At 44.4% G+C, this 27958-nt stretch overlaps 1 protein-coding gene across 2 annotated transcripts in view; it reads right to left on the bottom strand.

Moving 5' to 3' along the window:
• The window catches only part of Echdc3 (enoyl-CoA hydratase domain containing 3), a 57523-nt gene that overhangs the window by 22590 nt on the left and 6975 nt on the right, over positions 1-27958 (bottom strand). The window contains exons 4-5 of one of the 2 annotated variants that reach the window (XM_047521112.1): positions 22416-22616; positions 6139-6984 (exon numbers count right to left, since the gene is read on the bottom strand). In XM_047521112.1, coding sequence (XP_047377068.1) covers positions 6673-6984; positions 22416-22616 — 513 coding nt within the window. In that variant the 3' untranslated portion in view covers positions 6139-6672. Of the gene's footprint in view, positions 1-6138; positions 6985-22415; positions 22617-27958 lie in introns of those variants that run through there. The other variant, XM_047521113.1, reaches the window with a different exon arrangement.

Here is a 27958-nt window from a genome sequence, read left to right as displayed (position 1 = left end):
CAAAAAATGTCCAAGTCCAGCCACAACAGATCCCAGTGAACCATATAATATCGAATCCCATGCTCAGGGAATGTTTTCAACATCTAAAATTCCTAGGAGCTTAAAGGGCTAGGATAAAATAGAAAAGAACGCATTTTGTGCCTAGGTGTCAGACTGAGGCAGGAGGATGTCAAGTTCAAAGCCAGTCTCAGCAACCAGGACCCTTCTCCTTCATGGGCTCACTGGGCTCTGGTACAGCCACCATGGGGACCAGTTGGCTCCTCCAGCCCCACCTTGAGTCCGCCCAGGGCCTCAAGTCTTTACATTCTTCTCCAAGCCAGTGGCAACTGTCTGATGTTTCATCATGAAAGCTGTATTGCTTCTACTTCTAACTTGAAAATGCTGCTGGGAGGATTGAATCTGTCACTTCCACCCTAATGCAAACTTTTGCAGGAGAATTATATGGAAATCTATTTTTATATTATTTGGAAATATTTTTATATTATTTTTGTGTTATTTAAAAATCATATTTTTTGGAAACCAAAAATCAGAATTTCTGAGTCAGTTGGTTTGGTGTGAATCCCAGAAATCTGCATTTTAATAGTCCAAGCAGTTAGAGACTGGTGATCTATGAGCCTCATTTTGCAACACTACTTTGTAAAAAGGATTTTCAGGGAAAGGAAAAAGGAAAAAGCTGATTGAATATGGAAGGACTTCTGGAAGCACCAAGACAAATCAAGAATAATGGCCAAGTTTGATGGAGGTCAGCCTCATGTAGAGTCTACCTATCTAATGACATCTTCAAAAGGTTCTGGTGTGGCAAAAGACTGCTAGAGCTAGTAAACAAATTCAGCAAAGTAACAGGTTACAAAATCAACATATGTAACCAAATGGCTTTCCTACACACTAATAATGAATCTGCTGAGATAGGAGTCAGGAAGCAATCTCATTTACAATAGCCTAAAAAACAAAACAAAACAAAATAAAAAAACTACCTAGGAATAAACCTAAGCAAGGAGGTAAAAGACATCAACAATGAAAACTATAGAACACTCAAAAAAGAAATTGAAGAAGACATAAGATGGAAAGACCTCCCATGTTCATGGATAGGCAGAATTAAAATGATTAAAATAGCCATACTACCAAAAGCAATATACAGATTCAGCGCAATCCCCATCAGAATACCATGATGTTCCTCACAGAACTAGAAAAAAACAGTCCTAAAATTCATTTGGAATAATAAAAGACCCAGAATGGTCAAGGCTATCCTAAGTCAAAAAACAATGCTGGAGGTATCACAGTACCTGACTTCAAATTATACTACAGAGCTATGGTAACAAAAACTGCATGGTACTGGCATAAAAACAGACACATAGACCAATAGAACAGAATAGAAAATATAGACAAACCCACATGGATACAGTCATCTGATCCTTGACTAAGGTGACAAAACACACATTGGAGAAGACCACCTTTTTAAAGAAAATGGTGCTGGGAAAATTGGTTATCCATATGTAGAAGAATGAGACTAGATCTTTGTCTCCTGCCTTGAACAAATGTCAACTCAAAAATGGCTCAAAGACCTAGAATTAGGCCAGAAACTATGCAACTTGTTAAAGAAAACATAGGATAAACCCTTCAACCTATAGGAGCAGGCAATAGTTAATAAATGGGATGGCATCAAATTAAAAAGCTTCTGTATAGCAAAGGAAACAAGATTGTGAAGAGAACCATAAACTCTCATAAGAGAGAGAAAAGGGAGAGAATCTTCGCTACTCTTCTGACAGAGGATTAATATCCAGAATATATAAAGAACTCAAAAAACTTAACACCAAAAAACAAACAACCCCCACATAAACTAATTAATAAATGGACCAAAGAAATAAGCAGACACTTCTCAAGAGAAGAAATATAAATGGACAACAAAAATATGAAAAGAGATGTTCAACATCTTTAGCATTTAGAGAAATGCAAATCAAAACTATATTGAGATTTTTATCTTCAGTTAGAATGGCAACCATCAAGAATACAAATGATAATAAATACTAGAAAGGATATGAGAAAAAGGGACACTTTTACACTTTTGGTGGTATAGTAAATTACTACAAACACTATGGAAATCAGTATGGAGGTTCCTCAAAAGACAAGGAATGGAACCACCATATAACCCAGTTATACCAACCCTCAGTATTTACCCTAAAGAATTAAAGGCAGCATACTACAGTGATACATGCATACCCATGTTTATAGCAGCACAATTCACAATAGCTAAATTATGGAACCAGTCTTGCTGTCCATTAATGGATGGGTAGATAAATGAAATTACACACACACACACACACACACACACACACACACAAACACAATGGAGTTTTATTCAGTCATAAAGAAGAATGAAGTTATGTCATTTGTGGGAAAATGGGTGGAACTGGAGTCCATTATATCAAGTGAAATAAGCCAAACTCTGAAAGTCAAGGGTCATATGTTTTCTCTCATAGGTGGAAGCTAGAGAGGAAAAAAGAAAAGAAAGGTGGGGGCAGATTTTATGAAAATCAAAGGGAGATCAGTAGAATAGAGGAAAGGAACCAAGAGGTAGGAGGACTGGAGGGAAAGGGGAAATAGAGGGGTATGATATTGACCAAATGGTATTGTTATAGTGTGTGCATGTGTGATTATGTAACCACAAATCCCACCATTATGCATAATTAAAATGCACCCATAAAAATCTGGTAAAAAAACAAGGAAATGCTATGACCAACTTTATATCCAGAAATTGGACAATGTAAAAAATAATGAAAAACTTCTTCAGAGACACAAACTCCTAAATAGCATCAATAGCATCCAACAAATATTTAACCTGAATGGCTCTATTTCTGTTAAAGGAACTGTTTCTTGTTAAAAACTTTCAGGGTGGGAGGGGTGGGGGGGGGGAGAAAAAAAAATAACAATTAAAAAAAAAAAAACAAAGTTAACTACAAACCTAGATGGCTTCACTGGATAATAAAAAGCGGTCCGTTTTGAAGGGGAAGATGCTCCATCTTCATTACTTTAATTGTAATGATGCTTTCATGGATGTACATGTCATTATTTATCAAATTGTACATTTTAAATATGCACAGATATTGTATGTGAATTATACCTCACTAAAGCTATTAAAAGAAAAAAAAAGTGGCCCCAAATCTTGGAGCCGTTGTGAATGGATCTCTCACTCTCAGATGTAATCAGGTGCTTCCTTCATCATCTCCTTTTGTAAAGAAGCATTTCTTTTGAGCAAAAACTACCCGTTTCATATTTTGTTTGCAGATTCGAGTGTTGTAGCATCCAGAATGTTGGAGCTGGAAGGACTAGTGAGTGCAAGGGTGACACTTTTACACCACAGGAGGTAGCATGCACAGAGGCCACCCTACCTACATATGCTCACATGACTGGGACCAGCACCCAGTGTGCTCTGTGGTCAACTGAGTGCTTTTCCCTAGGTCTCCTTGGGGAGGCAAGTCCATGTGCCCTTTGCTCTGCCATTTGTGGTTGCTTCCTTTGAGCTCATTGCCAGTTGGTCTCTGGGTGCTGAAAGTACCCTTTCTAGGATGTTGGAGGTCAGGGGCACGGCCTTCATGGGTCTTGTAGCTCCATATCCACTCCCCAGCTCAGCCAAGGGCAGATGCCTTAGCTTCTCTGAGTCTCCTATAACACGGGGAGAAGGCAGCATATTTCACAGGGCTGCCTGGTATGGTTTCAGACTCTGTCGTTCACCCTGTTTGTTTGTATATTCTCCAGGGGCCAAGTCAGCCTCTGAACGGTCTCTCACCCAGGGTGGGCAGAATTGATACCCATTCCACTTATTTTATAGCCCCTGAACCTGCTGGGGTGTGGCCAGCTGGGCTGAGCTTAGCTCAGCTCCCCAGAAATAAATGGTACAGGGGGAAAGATGAATATGCTCGGCTTTCCAGAAACAATCATCATGTGTGGTTATCAGGAAAATTTCATTCAGCATCCTGGTGGAAGGAAGCAGAGATACAAATAAACCTGGAATTTATATTTGCCTTGGGATAAATTATATGACATCAGTCGGGTGGGTAGCAGCTTTTCTTTCTGGATTATTTTCTGCACAGGTGACTGCTAAAATGTATAGCTAGTCCCCGAGTACACATCAGCTCACAGGCTGGGAAGCCAGCCCGCAGGCCTGAGGATTTCACGGTTTGAGGGAGCCGTGTGCACTCGCATGGAAATAGAAAGTTAACTTGGATTTTCATTTGCCAAAGGTGTGAGAAGGTCTTGTTACTTTCTACAAAGACCAGAGTGTTTCTGTCACTCTGTCTCTACATTGTGTGACCCAGTAACTGCAGGCAGTGATTTCCACAGTGGGGCCACCTGAAGAGGCCTGGAACTCAGGTGGCCTCACTGAGCTGGGTTCCTTTTGAGCTGACCATGGCAACCAGTCCTTCATGGCCTAGCTGACTTTCAGGTCTGGTGTCTACTGTGTGGGCCAACTCTTGAAGCTGGGGGTGCTTGGTCCAGTCCCTTCTTTTGTAACACTGGCATGGAGCAGGGCAGCCATTTCTCCAGGCTTCTGAACCCAGGGTGTGGGGAGAGGGAGGCAGAGCAAGCATTCTACCCATTAAGGGTCATGTCCTTGGGGCTGGGGTTGTACCCTCAGCACCACGTAAAATTAAATAAGATAAAGGTATTGTGTCCATCTACAACTAAAATAGAATCCAGGCTAGCATCAGATATTTGAGCTCCCAGGTTGAATGTTTGGAAACATACCACATACTACAGTTTTTCCAGGGTGCGGGTTTCAGGGTGACTTGGAGGGCCAGGACTTTCATTTTAGAATATGAGGCCCAACTCTATGTCCATCAGAGGGAACACACAAAGAGTTGGTTTTGTTCTTAGACAGCTTGCAGTCTGGTTGGAAAGATAAAATGACCCGTCTCTGAAAATTTTAATTTATTTAAATCGCAGAAGAGTATTCCAAAGCCACAAGCATGATTATTTCCCAGTAGAATCAAGAAGATTTTCGGTGTAGAGAACATCTCATGGAGATCTGAAGTGTTTCGCCTGTCATAAGCAACCAGAATGGACTCTGCTTCAGAGGACATTGCAGCTGAGAGTGGGCTGGGCTTCTGGCTTAATGATTTGTAACATTTCCCATGGGGCCATGGGGCCATGCGGCCAGGGGAACGGATACCTACAGTTTTTCCAGGCAGCATGTCCAGTCCCAGCTGTCTGACTTGGGGCAAAGTGTGTGGCGGGGTCTCAACTACTCATCTGTGAGGTGGAGACCATCAGGCGACTACTCCACTGGGTTCTTGTGGACACTAAATGAGGGTTGTAAAGGCATCTGGCACATTCTGTGTGTCCAGGCAAGGCAGGTGTCAAATGTTTTCTGCTCATGAGTAGTACTCTTTAACTTCTCCTTTTCAAAAGCACACTCTTTTCTAAGTTTCTAAAATCTGGAGAAGAAAAGAACTGCTAATCTCAACAGAAGCCTGTGATTATACCTGGGGCCATCCATACCATGAGGTTCTTACCCCAGAAATAGAAGTAGAGACCACAGGTTAGATCCACCTGGTCCTTTATCTCCATAGTGGCACTAATCAAAGTTATGGCCACACACTCTAGTCTTAGGTGAAATAAATTGGCTTAAAAAGCAAATAGGGGTGGGGATGTAGCTCGATGGTAGAGTACTTGCCTAGCATGTGAGACCCTGGGTTTGATCCCTAGCACTGAAATGAAAACAAACAAAAAACAAAAACAAAAACAAAAAACACACAGCGTTTTGGACAAGCTTGAAGACGAGAGATTTGGAACATTTCTTGAGTCACATTAGACAAGAAACCAAAAAGTAACATGTTTAGGAATACATGCCCCAAACACTTGCTCAACTGGGGGACTCGCATGCCTGGTGCTAGCCTGGATTCTTTACCAGAAGCTGAGCAGACTTCAGAAATGCGCCAGAGGAGTGAAGAGTCTGCCCCTCCGCTGTGTTTATCTTCCCACTGCAGCCCAGGGTGCGGGTTTCAGGGTGACTTGGAGGGCCAGGACTTTCATTTTAGAATATGAGGCCCAACTCTATGTCCATCAGAGGGAACACACAAAGAAAGAGTTGGTTTTGTTCTTAGACAGCTTGCAGTCTGGTTGGAAAGATAAAATGACCCGTCTCTGAAAATTTTAATTTATTTAAATCGCAGAAGAGTATTCCAAAGCCACAAGCATGATTATTTCCCAGTAGAATCAAGAAGATTTTCGGTGTAGAGAACATCTCATGGAGATCTGAAGTGTTTCGCCTGTCATAAGCAACCAGAATGGACTCTGCTTCAGAGGACATTGCAGCTAAGAGTGGGCTGGGCGTCCCTCCTTCCTGCCGCAGCTGGCCATCCCTCTGTGTAGGGGTGGCCCCTTGCGTGGGGGGCTGTCAAGGAGCATGCCGGCCATAGTTGGCCCACCCAGGTGCTCACTAACCTGCTCGTAAGTGAGCACTGCCTTTACTCTCCTTCCATCCTTCCCCTATGGAATCATGACTTTTAGTGTGGGCCACTGCTGTGAAACCACCATGAGTGTCATCAACGCAGGCCACCTTCTGTTACAACCGAGGCAGCAGGGGTGGTCAGGCGTGAGGGGCCGAGTGCTGGGGTGCTCCAGAGTGCTGCCCACTGGGCTCCCTCCTCTGCCATTCCTCTGTTTAATGCCAGCTCAAGGTGCCCAGGTGGGTTTTCTCTTTTGGATAAAGGCCTTGATTCCCTCTTGCGCATCCCACAGGGCCAGGTTGTCCACCATGGCCTGGGAGGTGAGGTAGTAGGCTGTACTAAGGTCCTGGGGCAGCTGCTTGTAGAAAGTGGTCTTGCCCAAAGACACCACAGGCCGGCTGAAGGAGGCGATCTTCCTGGCTATTCGCATGGTCTCCTCCTCCAGCTGCTCTTCTGGCACGACTTTGCTGAGCAGCCCATGGAGCAAAGCCTTCTGAGCAGAGATGGGCTCCCCGGTGAGAAGCATCTCCAAGGCGACCTGAGGGAGGAAGCAGGTGAGGTCATGAGGGCACCATTGCTATCCCACTGCCACCGCAGGCACCTTTCCATCTCACTCTGCTGAGGTCGTCGCTCTCCTCGTGTAACTACACCTCAGCCAGTTATTTGCTTCCTCGAATGACATGTCATTCCCCACCCTTAATGTCATCCACACCCTGACTCCTGCCAGGAACGAGCTCAGATCTTTCCAAGAGCAAAGAAAATACAAGTAGCCAGGGAGGGGAAGTGACTCCGGTCCTGCACAGATCTGACCACTTACTCACTCCAAGACGTGAGATTCCATCTGCTTCTTTCAAGGGACAAGCACAGGACAGTGGCCCATCTGACGGGAGGCCCTTGCAAACATGCTGCAGAAACCTGTCACAAACCAATTCAGAGGGCTTTCTCCCCCGGAAGACAAGTCCACAGGTACTGTCATCTCTGTCTGACCCAAAGGAACAGCCTTTATCCGGGGAGAAGGGGACATGTAAAAAAAATGTCTCCAGGGACCAGATGTAGACCCTAGCACGCCTTTAACTTGCAAGCAGGTGAGAGGAGGTGGAGGTGACAAGGCTGTGGAGAGAGGGAGCCCGGCTCATGCTCGGCTGGGTCTTCTGTTCCCCAGCCTGCCTCAAACTGGGCCTGGATCTGCAATCTCAAAGCCAGCAGGAGCGGTCCCCCGGTGCACGGGGACACGGTGCAGGGGAAACTTCCTCTCCCCATACCTTTCACCCGCTCCCAGGAAACCTGCTGGCATCTTGTTGCTCCTCAAACTCGCCAAGTGCACTGTCACCTCAGGGTCCTCTGCTTGCTGTTCCCTCTGCCTGGAACGTCCTTCCTAGGCATCCTCACGGCCTGCGACTTAATCTCAGCCTCTGCTCGTGTATCACCTTACCCATGATCCTCCAGGACAGCCCTACCAGCACGGTCAGATAAACCCAAGGCTGTCCTCCTTTCCAGCTCTCCTGTTATCTTGTCCACTTCTCATCATTTAGCACACTGCATGTTTTTAAATATTTTATTTGTTGATTGTATGTCTCATTTGCTAGCATGTAAACTTCCACAGGACAGGAAATTGACTTCTTTATTTTGTAGCGCTCTAAACACTTGGGAAGGCAGGCAGCTGGGCAACCAGAGTGTGGCATGAGGGACGCTCTGTGGACTGAGGGCAGGTCAAACAGGTCCTACTGCTTCCACCTGGCTCTTTCTCCCAGGCTGCTCAGGCTTGGAACCTGGCCACACCCAGGGGCCAGGGTAAATGTGTCTGCAGACAACCCCCACTGATGCTCAGCTGGGGTGCGGACTCAGCAGCCAGGTACAGGTTGAGCACCTTCAGATGAGTCCCCCACGGAGGCCACAGCCGCTGGCTCAGCCACAGCCACAGGCTCGCTGGCTGAGCCTGGTGAGTTAACCAAGTTATTGCTGTTTTGAGCGACTAAGTTGTGAGTGGCTTGTTATGCAGTAACAGATAACTAGAATTGCTTGCCATATAAATTTAGGAATCATTGGCCTTTAGAGCAACTGTGGTGATAATGACATTTTGGATCAGATAAGTTTTTTTTTTTTTTTTTTTTATGCGTGGAACTGTTCTGGGTATTGTAGGATGTTCAGTAACATCCCTGACATTTGCCTGCTAGTTGTGACAATAAAAAAATGTCTCCAGGTATTGCCACATATCTCTGGAGCCAGTACTGCTCCTGGTTTAGAACCACTGATCTAGATGGTTTTTTCACCATGAGATTATATTGGATCACCCAGGGGTCAAGATTTGATAGAGGGAGAGGCCAGAAACCTGGCCAGAGGGCCCTTCCTCCTGTCAGCGTTAGTGGAATCCACACCCACAGGCAGTCAGGAACAGGTGACGTTGGTTAAGGCGAAGGCCATGGACTAAATCCCAACCTCTCCTCTTTCCAAGAGGTAATGACTGTTGGAGGCAGTGGGAATGTGACACCGTGGGTCGCTCCGGGCAGACCAGTCGTCAGATGACCAGGAAAAGCACCTCAGGACTGCCTGCCTGAAGTCCCTGCTCAACATGGAGCTGAAAACGGGTCCTGCTGTCAAGGGCTACCCAGTACAATCTGCCCCTGCTGAAGACACGGGGGTCACGGCATTCTGCTCCATCTCTGCCCCAGATCCACGAGTCAGCTGGGACCCAGAGTCAAGTCAAGGTGGAAGAGTGTCACTGCACCTCCAAGTGGCCTTTTTCCTTTGTCGACACACGTGGCTCTTGGGGAATTCATGTGCTCCACGTGATGGGAAGTGGCTACCTGAAAAACGCACGCCACATAAAAATACAAAACGACAACAGAAAACAGCAGCCAGTCGGCCCTGAGTCCTTTATCACTTGGCGTGACCAAGATCTCCGATGGGCTAGTGAGAGCCTTTCTGACCAGAACAAGCTCCGAGTCCCGGAGCCACTGCAGTGCAGCGTACTCCGGCAACGAACCAGCGGAGAGCCTCGATCCGCAAGCAGCCTCTGGGATCAGAGCAGGGCAGCCAGAGACCTCTTCAGGCGGCTCTGCCCACTCTGGCTGCAGGCTCGCTTCACGGGGCGATCCAAGATGGCGGCCTAGAGGGAGACTGCACCCCCAGTCGCTCCAGAACCCAGGAGTTAAGAAGGGGAGGCAGTGAGAGACTCGGACTGAAATAGAGCCACGGGTGAGTCTGCCCACTGGGTAAAGCTCGGCCCGGGTGGCAGGCCCAGATAGAGGTGGCTTATCGGAGCAGGGCAGGGCAGCTAGAGTCATCCACAGGCAGCCCTGCGCACTCCGGCGGTGGGCCCCGTCCACACAGCCAGCTTCTCCAGGTTCTCGGAACCGGAACTGGCCCGCTAGTGAGAGCCTTTCTGACCAGAACAAGCTCCGAGTCCCGGAGCCCCTGCAGCGCAGCGTACTCCGGCAACGAACCAGCGGAGAGCCTCGATCCGCAAGCAGCCTCTGGGATCAGAGCAGGGCAGCCAGAGACCTCTTCAGGCGGCTCTGCCCACTCTGGCTGCAGGCTCTCTTCACGGGGCGATCCAAGATGGCAGCCTAGAGGGAGACTGCACCCCCAGTCGTTTCAGAACCCAGGAGTTAAGAAGGGGAGGCATTGAGAGACTCGGACTGAAATAGAGCCATGGGTGAGTCTGCCCACTGGGTAAAGCTCAGCCCGGGTGGCAGGCCCAGATAGAGGTGGCTTAGCGGAGCCAGGCAGGGCAGCTAGAGTCTTCCCAAGGTAGCCTTCCACACTCTGGCAGTGGGCTCCTCCCACACAGCCAGCTGCACGGTGCAGGCCCACAGTGAGAGCATTTCCGCACAGAGCCAGTTCCAAACCGTGGAACCAGTAAGGGGCTAGGGGCAGTTTTCTTCGGATGAGCTGCTTTATCAGATTCCTCCAAGACATCAGGCTACTGAAGGCCGGGAGGTGATACACTGGAAATCTACTGGGACACTATAAGCCAATAGCGGAAAACTGCAATATCGCAGGGTCCCACTGACAACTGACCAATATGAGAAAACAAGGGAAGAAAATGTCCCAAACAAACCTAGATACTACATCAATAAAACCCAATGACAGCACAGCAGAAGAAATGTCAGAAAGGGAGTTCAGAATGTACGTAATTAAAACGATCAGGGAAGCTAATGAGGAGATGAAAGAGCAAATGCAGGCATTAAATGATTGCACCAATCAACAGTTAAAAGACCAAATACGGGAAGCAAGAGATCATTTCAATAAAGAGTTAGAGATACTGAAAAAAAACCAAACTGAAATCCTTGAAATGAAGGAAACAATAAACCAAGTTAAAAACTCCATAGAAAGCATAACCAATAGGATAGAACACCTGGAAGACAGAACCTCAGACATTGAAGACAAATTATTTAATCTTGAAGGCAAAGTTGGCCAAACAGAAAAGATGGTAAGAAATCATGAACAGAATCTACAAGAATTATGGGATATCATGAAAAGGCCAAATTTAAGAATTATTGGGATTGAGGAAGGCTTAGAGAAACAAACCAAAGGAATGAACAATCTATTCAATGAAATAATAACAGAAAATTTCCCAAATCTGAAGAATGAAATGGAAAACCAAGTACAAGAGGCTTATAGAACTCCAAACATACAAAATTACAACAGACCCACACCAAGGCACATTGGTGTGGTATTATGAAAATACCTAACATACAAAATAAAGACAGAATTTTAAAGGCCGCGAGAGAAAAGAATCAAATTACATTCAGAGGGAAACCAATAAGAATATCAGCAGATTTTTCAATCCAGACCCTAAAAGCTAGAAGGGCCTGGAACAACATATACCAAGCCCTGAAAGAAAACGGATGCCAACCAAGAATCTTATACCCAGCAAAACTTACCTTCAAATTTGACGATGAAATAAGATCCTTCCATGATAAACAAAAGCTAAAGGAATTTACAAAAAGAAAGCCAGCATACAGAACATTCTCAGCAAAATATTCCATGAGGAAGAGATGAAAAACAACGATGCAAATCAGCAACAGGAGGCGCTAGCCTAAAGGAATAGCCAAATAAAGGAGAAACCAAATCATGTCAAAAACAAATATGAGTCAATTGACTGGGAATACAAATCATATCACAATAATAACCCTGAATGTTAATGGCCTGAATTCATCAATCAAAAGACACAGACTGGCAGATTGGATTAAAAAGAAAAATCCAACAATATGCTGCCTGCAAGAGACTCATCTCATAGAAAGAGACACCCATAGACTAAAGGTGAAAGGATGGGGAAAAACATACCATGCACACGGACACAGCAAAAAAGCTGGAGTATCCATCCTCATCTCAGATAATGTGGACTTCAAACCAAAACTAGTCAGAAGGGATAAAGAAGGACATTACATGCTGCTTAAGGGAAGCATAAATCAGCAAGACATAACAATCATAAATATCTACGCCCCGAACATTGGCTCATCCACGTACGTCAAACAAATCCTTCTCAATTCCAGAAATCAAATAGACCACAACACAATAATACTAGGCGATTTTAACACACCTCTCTCACCACTGGATAGATCGTCCAAACAAAAATTGAATAAAGAAACTATAGATCTCAACAACACAATCAGCAATTTAGACTTAACGGACATATATAGAATATACCATCCAACAAAGAACGAATACACTTTCTTCTCAGCAGCACATGGATCCTTCTCTAAAATAGACCATATTTTATGCCACAAAGCTACTGTTAGCAAATACAAGAAGATAGAGATACTACCTTGGACTCTATCAAATCATAATGGATTGAAATTAGAAATAAATGACAGAATAAAAAACAGAAACTTCTCCAATACCTGGAGACTAAATAATACACTATTATATGATAAATGGATAACAGAAGACATCAGGAGGGAAATAAAAAAATTCTTAGAAGTAAATGAGAACAAAGACACATCATATCAAAATCTCTGGGACACTATGAAAACAGTACTTAGAGGAAGATTTATTTCATGGGGTGCATTCAAAAAAAGAAGTAGAAATCAACAAATAAACGACTTAACACTACAGCTCAAAGCGCTAGAAAAAGAAGAGCAGACCAATACCAAAAGTAGTAGAAGACAGGAAATAGTTAAAATCAGAGCCGAAATCAACGAAATCGAAACAAAAGAAACAATCGGAAAAATTAACAAAATAAATAGTTGGTTCTTTGAAAAATAAATAAAATTGATAAACCCTTAGCCACACTAACAAAGAGAAAGAGGGAGAAAACTCAAATTACTAAAATTCGGAACGAACAAGGAAACATCACAACAGACACGAGTGAAATACAAAACATAATTAGAAGCTATTTCGAAAATCTATACTCCAACAAAACAGAAAACCTCGAAGACATCAACAAATTTCTAGAGACATATGAACTACCTAAACTGAACGAGGAGGACATACACAACTTAAATAAACCAATTTCAAGCAATGAAATAGAAGAGGTCATCAAAAGCCTACCAACAAAGAAAAGTCCAGGACCAGATGGGTTCTCAGCCGAGTTCTACAAAACCTTTAAAGAAGAGCTCATTCCAATACTCCTCAAAGTATTCCATGAAATAGAAGAGGAGGGAACCCTCCCAAACTCGTTCTATGAAGCCAATATCACCCTGATACCTAAACCAGACAGAGACACATCGAGGAAAGAAAATTTCAGACCAATATCCTTAATGAACATCGATGCAAAAATTCTCAACAAAATTTTAGCAAATCGCATACAAATATATATTAAAAAGATAGTGCACCATGATCAAGTGGGTTTTATCCCAGGGATGCAAGGTTGGTTCAACATTCGGAAATCAATAAATGTCATTCACCATATCAACAGACTTAAAGTTAAGAATCACATGATTATTTCAATAGATGCAGAAAAAGCATTTGATAAAATACAGCATCCCTTCATGTTCAAAACACTAGAAAAAATTGGGGTAGTGGGAACATTCCTAAACATTATAAAGGCAATCTACGCTAAGCCCATGGCTAATATCATTCTAAATGGTGAAAAACTGAAAGCGTTCCCCCTAAAAACTGAAACAAGGCAGGGATGCCCTCTTTCACCACTTCTATTCAACATCGTCCTTGAGACTCTAGCCAGAGCAATCAGACAAACCAAAGAAATTAAAGGGATGCGAATAGGAAAAGAAGAACTCAAACTATCCCTGTTCGCTGATGACATGATTATATATTTAGAGGAACCTGGAAATTCCACCAGAAAACTTTTAGAACTCATAAGTGAATTCAGTAAAGTAGCAGGTTACAAGATCAATGCTCATAAATCCAATGCATTTTTATACATAAGTGATGAATCTTCAGAGAGAAAAATTAGGAAAACTACCCCATTCACAATAGCATCGAAAAAAATAAAATACTTGGGAATCAATCTCACAAAAGAGGTGAAAGACCTCTACAATGAGAACTACAGAACACTAAAGAAAGAAATTCAAGAAAACCTTAGAAGATGGAAAGATCTCCCATGTTCCTGGATAGGCAGAATTAATATCGTCAAAATGGCTATACTACCTAAAGTGCTATACAGATTCAATGCAATTCCAATTAAAATCCCAATGATGTACCTTGCAGAAATAGAGCAAGCAATTATGAAATTCACCTGGATGAATAAAAAACCTAGAATAGCTAAAGCAATCCTCAGTAGCAAGAGCGAAGCAGGGGGTATTGCAATACCAGATCTTCAACTCTACTACAAAGCAATAGTAACAAAAACGGCATGGTATTGGTACCAAAATAGACAGGTAGATCAATGGTACAGAATAGAGGACATGGACACAAACCCAAATAAATACAATTTTCTCATACTAGACAAAGGGTCCAACAATATGCAATGGAGAAAAGATAGCCTCTTCAACAAATGGTGCTGGGAAAACTGGAAAACCATATGCAATAGAATGAAATTAAACCCCTATCTCTCACCCTACACAAAACTCAACTCAAAATGGATCAAGGACCTTGGAATCAGACCAGAGACCCTGCATCTTATAGAAGAAAAAGTAGGTCCAAATCTTCAACTTGTTGGCTTAGGATCAGACTTCCTTAACAGGACTCCCATAGCACAAGAAATAAAAGCAAGAATCAACAACTGGGATAGATTCAAACTTAAAAGCTTTCTCTCAGCAAAGGAAACTATCAGAAATGTGAAGAGAGAGCCTACAGAGTGGGAGAATATCTTTGCCAACCATACCTCAGATAGAGCGCTAATTTCCAGAATCTATAAAGAACTCAAAAAACTCTACACGAAGAATACAAATAATCCAATCAACAAATGGGCTAAGGAAATGAACAGACACTTCACAGAAGAAGATGTACAAGTAATCAACAGATATATGAAAAAATGTTCAACATCCCTAGTAATAAGGGAAATGCAAATCAAAACTACCCTAAGATTTCATCTCACCCCAATTAGAATGGCGATTATCAAGAATACAAGCAACAATAGGTGTTGGCGAGGATGTGGAGAAAAAGGAACACTCATACATTGCTGGTGGGGTTGCAAATTAGTGCAGCCACTCTGGAAAGCAGTGTGGAGATTCCTCAGAAAGCTTGGAATGGAAACACCATTTGACCCAGCTATCCCACTCCTTGGCCTATACCCAAAGGACTTAAAATCAGCATACTACAGAGATACAGCCACATCAATGTTCATTGCTGCTCAATTCACCATAGCCAGATTGTGGAACCAACCTAGATGCCCTTCAGTTGATGAATGGATAAAGAAACTGTGGCATATTTATACAATGGAATATTACTCCGCAATGAAGAATGATAAAATTATGGCATTTGTAGGCAAATGGTCAAAATTGGAGAATATCATGCTAAGTGAGATAAGCCAATCTCAAAAAACTAAAGGACGAATGATCTCGCTGATAAGCGGATGAGGACATATAATGGGGGGTGGGAGGGGCTAGCATTAGGTTTAGGGTTAGGTTTAGAGTTAGGCTAAGGAGAGCGGTAAGAATGAAGGAAAGAAGGACTGTGTAGAGGGAAAAGAGGGGTGGGAGGGGTGGGGGGGAAGGGAAAAAATAAACATCATTGCCCTATGTCAACGTAAAAAAAAAAAAAAAAAAAAAAAAAAAAAAAGATCTCCGATGACTTTCAAAGAGTAGTTAAGAACAGGATCAGAGCCGGAAGGAGGAAATAATCAAAGGTAAAGTAGCAGAGCCCCTTCCTGGCTGGCTCCGCAGAGGGCATTTATTCACTCCCATGCGGTGGGACTGGCAGTTGGGGCTGGAGATTTGTCCGTGGGCACTGTCCCCTTATCAAACTCCTTCTGTCAGATGCCCTTCTCAGTGATTCTTCTTCCCTTCAAGTCCCTCTGCCTCCCCAGTCTCTCTTTCTCTCTGTTCACCTTTTCCTGGGCCCCACTGTGCAATTAAATCACCTGGCAGACCTGGATATTGTAGCTAGACAGGACTCCAGGTGTCCCAAGACATTTTCAGAGCAAACCCTTTGGAGTCCAAGGACAGGGCAGGACTGCAGGCAGGGGCCCAGGCCTGCTGGGTGCTGATGCTCTGAAAGACCCCTGGGCAAGTTGCTTGTCACCTCTCGCTTCCTTAATGGGAACATGTGGGCACAAATGTCTGTCTCCTAGGGTTGCTGTGAAGAAGAGCTAACGGACGGCTGCAGGGCACGTGGTCACATCTAGTGCAATGGAGATGCTAGAAGAAATGGTCCCTTTGGGCAAAACATGAATCAGGGGAAATCGTGACGATTTGCTTGCAGGAGACAAGGGCAAGGGACCTGGCAGCAATCGTGTCTTAGAAGGAAGGTGACCAGCTTCCGTGAGGAGGAGCTCGAATCGCAGCCTCACGTCCTCTGGCTCATTCATTCAATGATATCTGTATAGAGAACCTACTACGGTCAAGTGCTGTGCTATGGACTGAGTGGTGTCCCCCTGCCAAGTTCATAAGTTGAAGTCCTATGTCCCAGTGTGAGGCTATTTGGAAAGATGGCCTAGAAGGAGTAATACAGGTTAAATGAGGTCACAAAGAAGGGGTCCCTACACGATAGGATTGGTGTCCTTATAAGAAGAGACACCAAAGCTCGCTCACGCTCCACCATATGAGGGCACAGTGCAAAGGTGGTGTCTGTAAGTCAGGAACCAAATCGGGTGGCACCTTGATCTTGGACTTCCAGCCACCCGATGTGTGGTATTAGTAATGGCAGCCCGAGCTAAGACACACAGGAATACTGTGGATTTATGCATATCGTAATTCTGAAGCAGGTCCAAAAAACTTGCTTAAAAAATGAAAATAGCTAATAAGTCCCTGAATTGAACCCCTTTCAGAGAAAATGGAATTCTAACTCCTGAAGATGCAGGAATAGGGAAGACCCTCATCTGTCAGGTGGAGAAGGTTTTGCTTACAGCAGGAGCAAGAATTCAGCAATCTCCTACATTCTCTTCTGTACCAAAGATCCGTAGGACTCTAAAAGTAAAGAGGAAGGAAATGAACTTGAGCTGCAGCATGAGGGATTTCAACTAAATAGAAAAACCATTTCCCCTCAGTCCTCCAATCAGGCGATTAGAGAAAGACAAACAGCCAGATATGCAGACAGAGACTTAGAGTCAGTCAGTGGGTCTCAAGACAGTCAGAAGGTTGATCACAATTCTGGGGCATGGCAGAGCTAAAATGCAGACAGATATCATCCCAGCCTCTTCTATCATTTGCAGCCTAGTGTCTACAAGGACTGCTGAATTCAGAAGTCACCTCTTGTGGAATTATTTTAAAAGATGAAAGATATTCATCTTTCTGGAACATTCCATATGCAGTCATGCCAAAGGCAAGCTGAGGGTACCATATCACCTGGCCAAGTCCCATCTGCTCTTGGGCTTGTTATCACTTATTTTGATGCAAACTCTTTTGTTATAACTTACACCAGATTCACTTACAATAAAAAAAATCCTAATTATTAAATAGTAGGGGTCCCTACCTGCCCTCTTTCCCACTTCACATAAAGAGACAGAATCTACTGTGAAGAGGCGTAAAGAAGAACCACAGGACTCTGTCGCTGCCAAGTTGCTGGTGGGGGAAGGCCTCCCTCTGCCGCCTTTGAAATCTGATTCTAGAGGCCTCTATTGGGCCTCAGGCTTGGAGCCTGACTCTGCAGTTCCTTCTCACACCTACACTGAACAGTGAAGACCAGGGCGTCCCTGGATGTGTCCCTATGCCTACTGATAAGAACAAAGAAGCCCAAGAGATGAGAGGAAGAACCCAGGCAGCTGGCGAGGTGGCTGGATGGATGCAAGGGAGAGGGAAAGGGCTCAGGGGCTTCTTTGTAATCAAGGCACAACTCTGAACCAGGTCAGCCTAGAGCAACGTGGTGTTCCAATCTCCTCTGCCAGTTTGGGGACAAAACCTGGACCGCCTAAGGACACTCTCCATGAGTCAGCGGCTGCTCCCACAATCCTGGATCCTCTCCCTTCAGCCCAGAGACCAAAAGGTCTTAACAGGATTCAAACTGCTGGGCAGAGAAAGAACTGCCTGGAGCAAGGTCAAGGGCAGAGGCCTGCACTGAGCTCTGGCCCTGGCTTTGGTTTTCCACATCATCCTGCCAAGTGCATCCCCATCGCTTGGCCTCAGTTTCCTTATCTGCCTGGTGAGGTCAAGTATTCAGCAGCATGTTGACTTATGCGCATTTTTCCTAGAGAGACCATAAGAGTGGCATTCCCTAGGGGAAGAAACCTGTTGATTTTATAGCTAATCGGCACCACCTTTCCTTGGTAGTTAAGTTTCTATGTTGTTTGCCCCCCAGAAACTTCAGATGAAAGAGAATAAGATATGCCCTCACCCTTATCAACTCAGTTGCCTCTTTGGTCACTCCAGAGCTGGTAATTTAATACCCCTTTTTGCAAGGGGTACTGCATTATAAAGCGACAGGAAAGACTCGAGGCTGCGCTTAATGTGGAGGTTGGAGGAGCTGGGGGGAGAAGGCAGGGTTGGAGTCGATGTACCCCAGCTCCAACCCCAGGTCTGCCACGTACTAACCATAAGATCTGAAACAAACTACCCAGCCTTCAGAGTCGGTTTCCTCATCTGGAAAGGAGAGCAAGTACTTCTGCCTGCCTGCCGTGTTGTGGTGATCAGAGATAACTAATGTAAAACTCATGATACAGGGCTGGGTACTCAGTCGGTGCCTAAGAAATGCAACAGCTAATATGAATGTACCTATTCTAACTGTAAATTCCCATGACGCTCTGACGTTAGCTTCTAGGCATTGCAGTAGCAGAAAGGGGATGCGTGTTTGAAGCAGAGGTGCCACTGGGCTCCCTTAGGTCACACGGCTGACGAGACTGTGCACTATAGCACTCTGGGAACGCTCTGCCCTTCTGGATGTGCATGGTGTCTGAGTTCACTCAGGCTGCCCTAAGTCAGAATACCAGAAACTGGGAAGCTTCTCAGCAACAGAAATTTGTTTTTCACGATTCTGGAAGCTGTAAAGTCCAAGATCAAGTTACAAGCAGATTTGGGGTCCTGTGAGAACCTGCTTCCAGGTTCATAAGACTGCTGTTTTCTCACTTTGTCCTCACATGGGAAAAACAGGACAGCTGTCTGGGGTCCCTTTTATAGGAACACTGATCCCATTCACGAAGACCCCGCCCTCATGACCTCACCACCTCCCAAAAGCCTCACCTGCAAAGGCCGTCACTTTGGTGATTAGGTTTCAACGTAAGAATGTGGGGGAACAGGAGCACTCAGGCCGTGGCACACGGTGCTTGTCTCCCAGGACACAAGGGCAGCAGGGTGAGGAAGTGACACAGCAGGAAGGGGCGACGTGGTGCAGAGCCCGCAGCGAGCACACGTGCGCCCACTCCTCCACAGCACCGGCAGTGCCAGGGCACAGGAGCCGCCAGGAGGCAAGCTCTGGGGGAGGCGTGCCGATGGAGGTCATGGCCTATCCAATCGGGAACACAAGGAAAGTCACCGCAACTCTTCCAGGAGCTCTTGAATCGCAAGCTCTCTGAGGTTGTACCTCCTGAGCCCCGATGTCCATACCACGCACTGCTAACCTGCAGTCGGTCTGCAGCAGGCCTGAGATACTGCCTATCCCAGGCTCAGACCAATACAGACAATAGCAGAGATCTAACGGTCTCTCCGGCTTGGAAATCCTACCCTGTTCCCATAGACTCTTAGGAAATCAGATTCTACAGACCCATGAAATTAAAATGGGTAAGCAGTTGGAAGTTCTCCTACCGTGGTGGAAGAACTGGTGTGGGAAGAGGTGACTGGTTTTTCTCTTGCTCTCCAGGGATACCTGGCGGTGCATTTCTGAATGAGGCCTGCTCTGCCTGGGGCCGGCAGCAGCTGTACCAGGCAGCGTGCCTGTGTGTCTCAATGAAGATGCATTATTTAACACACGCCAAAGGAGAGAAGCACTTTACAAGATCACTCATGCCCAGACTCAGTCTGGTTCGACCACAAGCGCTGTTCCCAGTCTCAGGCACAGCCAAGCAGGTTCCTCGAGTGACCAGCAGAGGGCACTAGTGAACCACACATGTCCTCAGTCTGTGTGCAAAGAGTTGCGACCTCCAGTCCAGTTTGCAAAAGCATCTGCTCCCTCCCTGTGAAGGAACTTGGGGACTCACCCAGCATGTGAGCATGCTCCACAAACCTGTGAATAATATGTTTGCGTGCATGCAATCAAGAAAAGGTGGCAGCAGGTGCCCTTGGCTGGGTTTAGATTTTTATGAATCTCAGGCAGGTGTTTTGGGTCAGGCTTAGACTTTTATGAATCCTAATATTTTCTCCTAAAGCAGGTCACGAGGGTCACCTCTGTAGATCCAGAAGTCTGGCAAAGGTCTTAAGTTCTGACTGCTCCTCCTAAAAATTTTCTCTATCAATACTGCAGTAATCACTAATGAGCCATTTCTGCTCATTAGTGTTGACCCCAAATCATATTCCAGATTCAAGCCCCCCGGTAGCCCAGTATTAATGAGTCCAAGGTGTAAGGACATCAGTGACAGGACTCTGAATTGTTTTCAGTTGCTGATTAGAAAAAAACAAAAAAAAACCCAAAAAACTCTGAAGTTTTGAGCTGAGTGACTCAGAGGCCTTCTGGGGGCGGGGGGGGGGGGGGGGTCAGAGCATGAGACCAGGAAGGAATCTGAGTTGGACATTCTAGGAGATTCTTTGGCCCATCCTCTGAGAAGGCCTGGCTCTTTGACCAAACTGTCTCTGGGAGGAAAAAGCTACCTTGGCTCTTACAACCTCCCTGCGCCTTAATCTTTCACACTGAACAATTGTACCATGTGGTTCTGAGAACTGGGCTTCCTGGGAACTTAAGTCCTATATAATTTTTTTTTCAGGTCACATTTACCCCTCTTTCTTCTCAATAATTAATTAAAAATTTCTTAAATATGATATGATACAGTGTTAAGTTTCTAGGAATCAATTCTAAAAAAAAACTTGATTTCAAAGGTTTATTTTAAGAAAAAATGAATTTTTATCCTGACATGATGAGTGATTTAAAGGTTTCAAATGCTTTAGCATGGAAACTTCCAGCAAGTCAGGTGTTGAAGAGGATGAACAGCTACCTGGCAGTACACCTGCTTTTCGCTAAACAAAGTCTTCCTGATTTGATTTGCAGCTAGAAGATAGTTAATTAGTAAGCTCTGTCAATCAATTGGTGATACATTTAATTTAACATACTGGCAAGAAGTAGCAACCTCAAAAATACTCAGTGAATGTACATCTATACATTTAAGATAGACATTTACTTTGACAGAATAAAAAAGTCCCTTTGTTGGAGGACATTTTAGCAAGCTGTCACCTTTTGCAGTATGGATCCTGCTTCCTGGTAATTTTCTGAGGTGTATATGCTTGTGGGTGTCTGTCTTCAGAATCTGCTCACAAACACACATCGCTATAAAAATGAATAAGGAGGCAAACTATCAAAGAAAGGAGTGTTCCCTAAACTTCTTGGCCTTATCGATCGAGTCCCCTTGGGTCTCATTTCTGTTGAGCCTGAGGCATTCAGCAATTGCTAATTCTGTAGTTGTTGCTAGAACAGATGATGTATCCTAGAAAGCAACCTAGTTCCTTACTTGCCACATATGACTTGGCCCCCCTTTTACGGATGTCCAACTGAGAATGAGGATGCACTTCTAGAACAAAGGCACTGTGGGTTTCCACTTAAGGCATGGTCAGTAAATGTTATTACAGGAAGGAAGAAAGCTCTGAGATGAAAATGGACTTCACTGTCGTTAGCAAGGACAAGACAGTCTTGTATCATGGCCTCTTCTTAGGCAGATTCAACACACCATGCACAGGATGTTCATGTTCCTGAAATGTTAACCCATTGTCAGCTGAACACCCTGAGTAAATCATCTACTGGATCCTCTCTGGAACAAGAAAGATTATTCACATGTGGTTAACCAGCGACACAATCCCAGCCTCTTGATTCTGCAATCATGTAGACACACTATTATATTTTATGGTCAACCATTCAGTGCAATGAAACTCAGCTTCTGCTGAATTTCAAATAAAATTACAAAATAATTTGTCTTTATAAGGAAAACAAACAGAAACCGAACTAGTCATACTGAGAGGCACATAAGATTGAAATGTGGTGAATTCACAAATTGACACCCAGTGTGAGAAGCAGCAGTCGACATCTTCTTCTCTGATGTGGACAATCTATCTTTCTTTCTAAATATTTTTTTAGCTGTATATGGACACAATACCTTTGTTTTATTTATTTGTTTTTATGTGGTGCTGAGGATGGAAGCCAGTGCCTCACACGTGCTAGGCAAGCGCATTACCACGGAGCCACTACCCCAGCCCTGGACAATCTTTCTTGTTCCAGAGCACCTCTGGTCAAACAGCCTTTGGGCAGAATATCCTGATATAAATAGTACTTTTCACAAGCTAATTCTCACAAGTGCTGGGGGAAAAAAATCTAGAAAAGGGTCAGAAGTTGAATTACCTTTCTGGGCACTGCTCTCCCCAAGGCGACCCCAGGGGTGGAGCAGAAGAGCCCCACATTCACACCTGGAGTGGCGAAAGAGGACTTGTCACTGGCCACGGCAATGTCGCAGCTGGCAACCAGCTGACAGCCGGCAGCTGTGGCCAAGCCATTGACCATGGCGATGACGGGCACTGGGTGGTTCCGGATCAGCATCATGACCTGCAGGAGCAGACACACCCACTTCACTTGCATGCAGAGGAGCCACATTAGTAGCTGTTACATGACTTTTCTGTTTCCAGAACACTTTCCCCATGATTCTGTGAAAAAAAGAATCAGAGCACTAACTTGTACTAGGTATCCACTCGGAAGCATCGCTTGGTCTTTCTGCAACCCCATGAGGAGGGAGCCCTATATGGCAACAAGTTCATGAAGCTCAGAGGGTGGAAATCACGGGGCTCAGGCCGGTGAGGGAAGTGGAGGCTCGGGCTGAGCCCGGCTCTGTGAGGGGGTCCCCTCCGCCTTCTTCCCCAGCACTCCCACTAAAAACAGTGTGTCGTTTTTGTCTCTAGGAAACAAACAAAAGCTTTCACAAATAGTTCTGTTCTCCCTGTGCCTGTGTGAAGCCCCTGTGTTAAAAGTCTGAAATTGGTATTTGGTGCTTCCTTGAAAAATTAAGGTGGAAAAGGACTTGAAGGCAATTTCCTCAGTAATTACTTCTCAAATTACCACCATGAATGCTCTCTCAATTCTATTAAAATGGGGAGAGGGGGACACCCTGCTGTCATCAGAATAAACAAAATTCTTGAAACAGCCATTGGCACCGAGAGGGGAGACCAAAGTGTGCTCATGTGACCCTCGCCACATAAATTGCCAGAACTTTCACTTATTTTTGCAGCTTATTTTTTCGTGATGCTCTAAACAGATTGTGTTGCCATGGCAACTTCAATTTCTAAATCGTTGATCTTTGAACCTTGGGAGGGAGGAAGGGAAGAGGGGAACCAAATCTGGGTTTTTTCCCCAAGGTGGCAATTCAAAGAAAAATGACCTTCATTGATTTGAAGATTTTGCTTAGGAAACTTATTTTTTTACATTCATAAACATTTGAAATCTGTTAGCTTTTTTCTAAAATAACCAGTGACCCAGTCAGGTGCTGAATAACGACATTTTGGTCAGGTATAGACTACGCATGGGACGGTGGTCCCATAAGAGGGTAATGGAGCTGAGAAAATCCTGTCCTCTGGTGACCCGGTAGCAAAGCACTACCCACAAGTCTGTGGTGATGCTGGGGTCATCAAGAGACCCACGGCACTGCCTGTGTGTGGAAGCACTGCACACAGATTGTGCACAGTACATGATGTTTGACAAAGACAATAAACTGTGGGGGCTTCTCCTGCCATGTTCCGCGTGGATGAGGACAAGAGTTTCTGACAGAGGATGGTGCAGGCTGTTGATTAATCACTAAGAAACTTATCTAATTAAATAAACACAGGAGCCAAAATTCTTTTTAAATGGGAGGGGGTGTGACAGATTGAGTCATGCCAAGACCTGGTCTCAAAAGAAGAGAGAGAAGCCCACCTTCCCTTTATTTATAGCTGCACAGGTAAAGGGGGACCTGAAGGGGCTTCTTCTGTGAGGAACAGGATGGGGTAGAGTTAGGGAAGTCATTTGCTTAGAGAATCAGCATTTCCTCAGGGGTGAGCCACCTCCGTACAGGGTCACCTACCCCAGGCTGTCTGAAACAGTCTCCCGTGACTGCCTGGGATCAGACCTCTGTATCCCACGGCTCAGCCAGGCCTGATTCTGCTAACCATGGGTGCTTCCCACAATAAACAGTCTCTACCACTCTGTGTTCAGCATCCATACTTTAAAAATTATGTTTGGTGCTGATGATGGAACCTGGGACCTTGCGCATGCTAAGCACGTGCTCTACCACTGGGTTATGCCCCGGCTCCTCGCTTGTGCCTTTTTGTTAGTATTTTAGAGTGTACTCCTCCTACTTTTTAAAAAAGCAAGTTTACCGTCACGCACACCAGCAGCAGCCTCATGCACCTTGCTTATCTCGTCTCTTTACCCCGTGGCCTAGGGTGCAGTGGGCCGTACCATATGTACACGCCACACAGCCAGGGTGCGCAGTGGACTGTGTCCAGGGTTGTGTAAGTTCACTCTACGATGTCCGCCCAATGAGGAGATCACCTAGCAGCACACTTCCCAGACCCTGTTCCCATCACTAAATGACACATGACTATATTTAAGGCTAGTGCATCCTATTCTATAATAGTCTTTTTTTAAACCTTCTGTGGGGGTGGGGTCATTTTTTGAGAATCTGATAAATGCTAAAGACTATCTTCCCATAAATATGCAGTGTGCGCACACACACAAACCTGTACACACATATACGTGTACATGAAACTGCCATGAGCTGAGCGTGTCATGCGCTCTAGGAAAGGGCAGGGGAGGGCTAGTGATGGAGCTCATTCCCAGTGAACCGGAATAATGAGGAGAAGAATTCACAAGACCTTCTAAAGTCTTGCTGCCAAGAAAAGAAAGTTTTTTAGTTTTGTTTAGTTCTGAGTGTTGGTTGTTCCGATGTCCGGGAATTACTTGTGAAAAGCCAGTGAACTGGGATTAGAGTTGAAGAGTCTATGTGTCCTGTCTGCTGTCCATGAAGGGCCAGCATTTTTAAAAAACCTGATAAAGAAATACTTAGGTTATATGGTACATATTCAATATTAAAAATGTTTAAAAATTTGATCTAGGAATTATACTTCTAAGATAATACATAAAAAATTATGTGGTCCAACATGCTCACCAATCATTATTTTATAATAGAAAAACCTATAAATAATACAACTATACAAAAATAAGTAAATGGCTGCTATAGTTGGGATAAGTGTCCCTCAGAAGTCCATGTTTTAAAAGTTTGGTCCTCAGGGTGGTGATTTTGGGAGGCGAGGGGACCTGAGGGAGGTAGACCCTTGTGGGAGGTCGTTGGTGGCTTGCCCTTAAAAGGGACTTTGGAACCCTAGTCACTTCCTCTCTCTCTGCTTCCTGACTCCTGATGTGACCCGTTTGCTCTGACACATATTCCCTGATGCTGCCATAGAGCACCCTCACCAAAGACCCAAAGCAATGGGGCTCTCCAGTCTTGGACTTGGATCTCCAGAACCATGAGCTAGATAAACCTTTTCTCTTTATCACTTAATTACCTTAAAAATTTAATTATAGTAATACAAAGGTGACTAAAACAAAGGCTATGTAAACTCAACTAAATCCATTTAATAGGATGCAGCATTCTCAGTGGAATGAAATTTTCTAAGGGAAATACCAACATGGCGGTCTGGGTCTCAGGTAGTGGTCTAGAGGCAGCCTCCTGGGATCTGAGGCCCTTACTCACTGCCTAATCCTGGACAAGTCACCTAACCCTCCAATTTTCACATTTGTAAAATCAGTATAATATCGGTACCAACCACACAGAACATGACTATTATATAAATTAATATGCCTAGAGTACTCCAAATATTATCTGGAACATCCAGTTCTATAATCTTTACAATACACAATTATATACTCTAATCACACCTACATGTGATTATTCAAATGAATAGGTACACAGGGAAAAGTATTAAAATTAAATGCAGCAGTTGGATGTGGTGGTGTACACCTATAATCCTAGTGGCTCGGGAGGCTGAGGCAGGAGGATTGCAAGTTCAAAGCCAGCCTCAGCAATTTAGCAAGGCCCTAAGCAACTCAGTGAGACCCTGTCTCTAAAAAAAAAAACCACACAAACACACACACACAAGAAGGGCTGGAGTTGTGGCTCAGTGGTTAAGTGCCCCTGGGTTCAATCCCCTGTACCAAAAAAATAAAATGCAGCAAAATTATAGTTTTCTCTAGGTAGTATGATTATTGGAACAGAATGAGTTTGGTATTTCATTGTTCAATTCATGCATGAGAAAATTTGATTTTGAAAATGACATTAGTAATTTATTTTTCTTTTTTCTAAAATTTCCAAATTTTCTGTAATAAGTACTTACTAGTTTTGTAATTCAAAATATTTTAAATAAAGTTAGAAGACAAAGGAAACCTAGATTACAAATGAAGATAATCAAACCCTTGGTCGTCAATCATACCTCCTCTCTGACCTTCCACAACTAAGTGCTGGTTTTGGTTCTGACTACTTCAGACTGTGACAGGAAGTGCATGCTGGCCCACCAGCATTTAAAAGCATTATCAAGGGTTCCAAGTTATTTGGGAAAATGAAGACCTTGTCCCGCGGTCATTTCACAGGTGGAGTGCAAGAAGAAAGAGAAGCACCTCCCCGTGGATGAGGTGTCTGTCAAATTTCAACAGGCATGAGCAGAGAGACTGGTGATAAATATCCTGTGTGAACCATCAGAAGAGTGCCCCAGAAGGTCACTTTAGCTCTTCTGTAACCAAATTCTTCTTATTTTCCTTCTCCTTCTCAATTTGCCCTTCTCCTAATTTGTAAATAATTAACCATCATGCAGCACTTGGGGTCTGTAACAAATTTCCTAGAGTTTTTAGATGGCAAGCTAATTCAGATGCCTCCATCTTCCTCCTAGAATCAAATTTTCTCATGCATGAATTGAACAATGACATATCGAGCTCATTCTGTTTCAATCTGCTTGTTGATTACACTTGGAAATTGAAATCTTGCACAAGTTCATTGCGCTCGTATTTATCCAAGACGATCTGAATTTCTTAGAGGGAGTGTTAAAGGAATCAATTCTCTAGAACTCCTAGTTCACTTTAGGGCTAGGTCCCGTTTATGCGCTGTCGTTCCCAGTGAGTCAGAGGCATTTGTGAATTGGAAGCTTCCAAGAAACCGTCTTGGACTTTAACCTCCGAAGAAGCCCTGGCTCCTTCCCATGAGGCCCTCTGCCCATTGGTTCAGATGTCAGTTCATCGAGATTCCACAGCAGAGTGATGAAGACAGTCTCTTCATGGAGGGCAGGAGGGTGTTCCTGGCTCTCTTAATGCGTTTTAATTTTGAGCACCCACACAGGGTATAAGTAGAAGAATACCTTTTAAAACACCAAGCCTTGGCAAACCTGAGCGCAAACTGTTACATAAACATCAGTAACACAGCAAACAAAAGGCCTTCGTCCTAGCCCTGCTAGCTTCCCCCTCCCCATGAAGCTTCACGTAAACCACTTTCCCTGTTTGTCCTTCCACAAAATGAGAAAAATATAATCCGATCAGCTTGTGGGTTTCTGGAAGGACAAGGGAAACCAACGGTGGCCAAGAGTGTGTCTGCATCTCCTTCCCCATTGCCCCCGTTGCTTGCCTCTGATTGGTCTGCATAGTAAGTGGGATTAAATATTTGTTGAATCATTAACCACGAAATAAACCAACATGTGAATGAAAGATTAGGTTAAGTTATCCCAGGGTCAGGTAACAAAATGTTTTACCTGTCTTGCTTCCCAAGCAGATTTTCCAGTGTCATTCTGGCAGGACACTTTCCTGCCCCTGTATTTTCCTCCGTATTATGCTTAAAGTAGCATAAGTAAATGCTCCTTAAACGAACAACATATTACTTA

This window comes from Sciurus carolinensis, chromosome 12 (genome assembly GCF_902686445.1).
Source record: "Sciurus carolinensis chromosome 12, mSciCar1.2, whole genome shotgun sequence".
Classification (NCBI taxonomy): Eukaryota; Metazoa; Chordata; class Mammalia; order Rodentia; family Sciuridae; genus Sciurus; species Sciurus carolinensis.
This window is presented reverse-complemented; position numbering and strand designations above follow the sequence as displayed.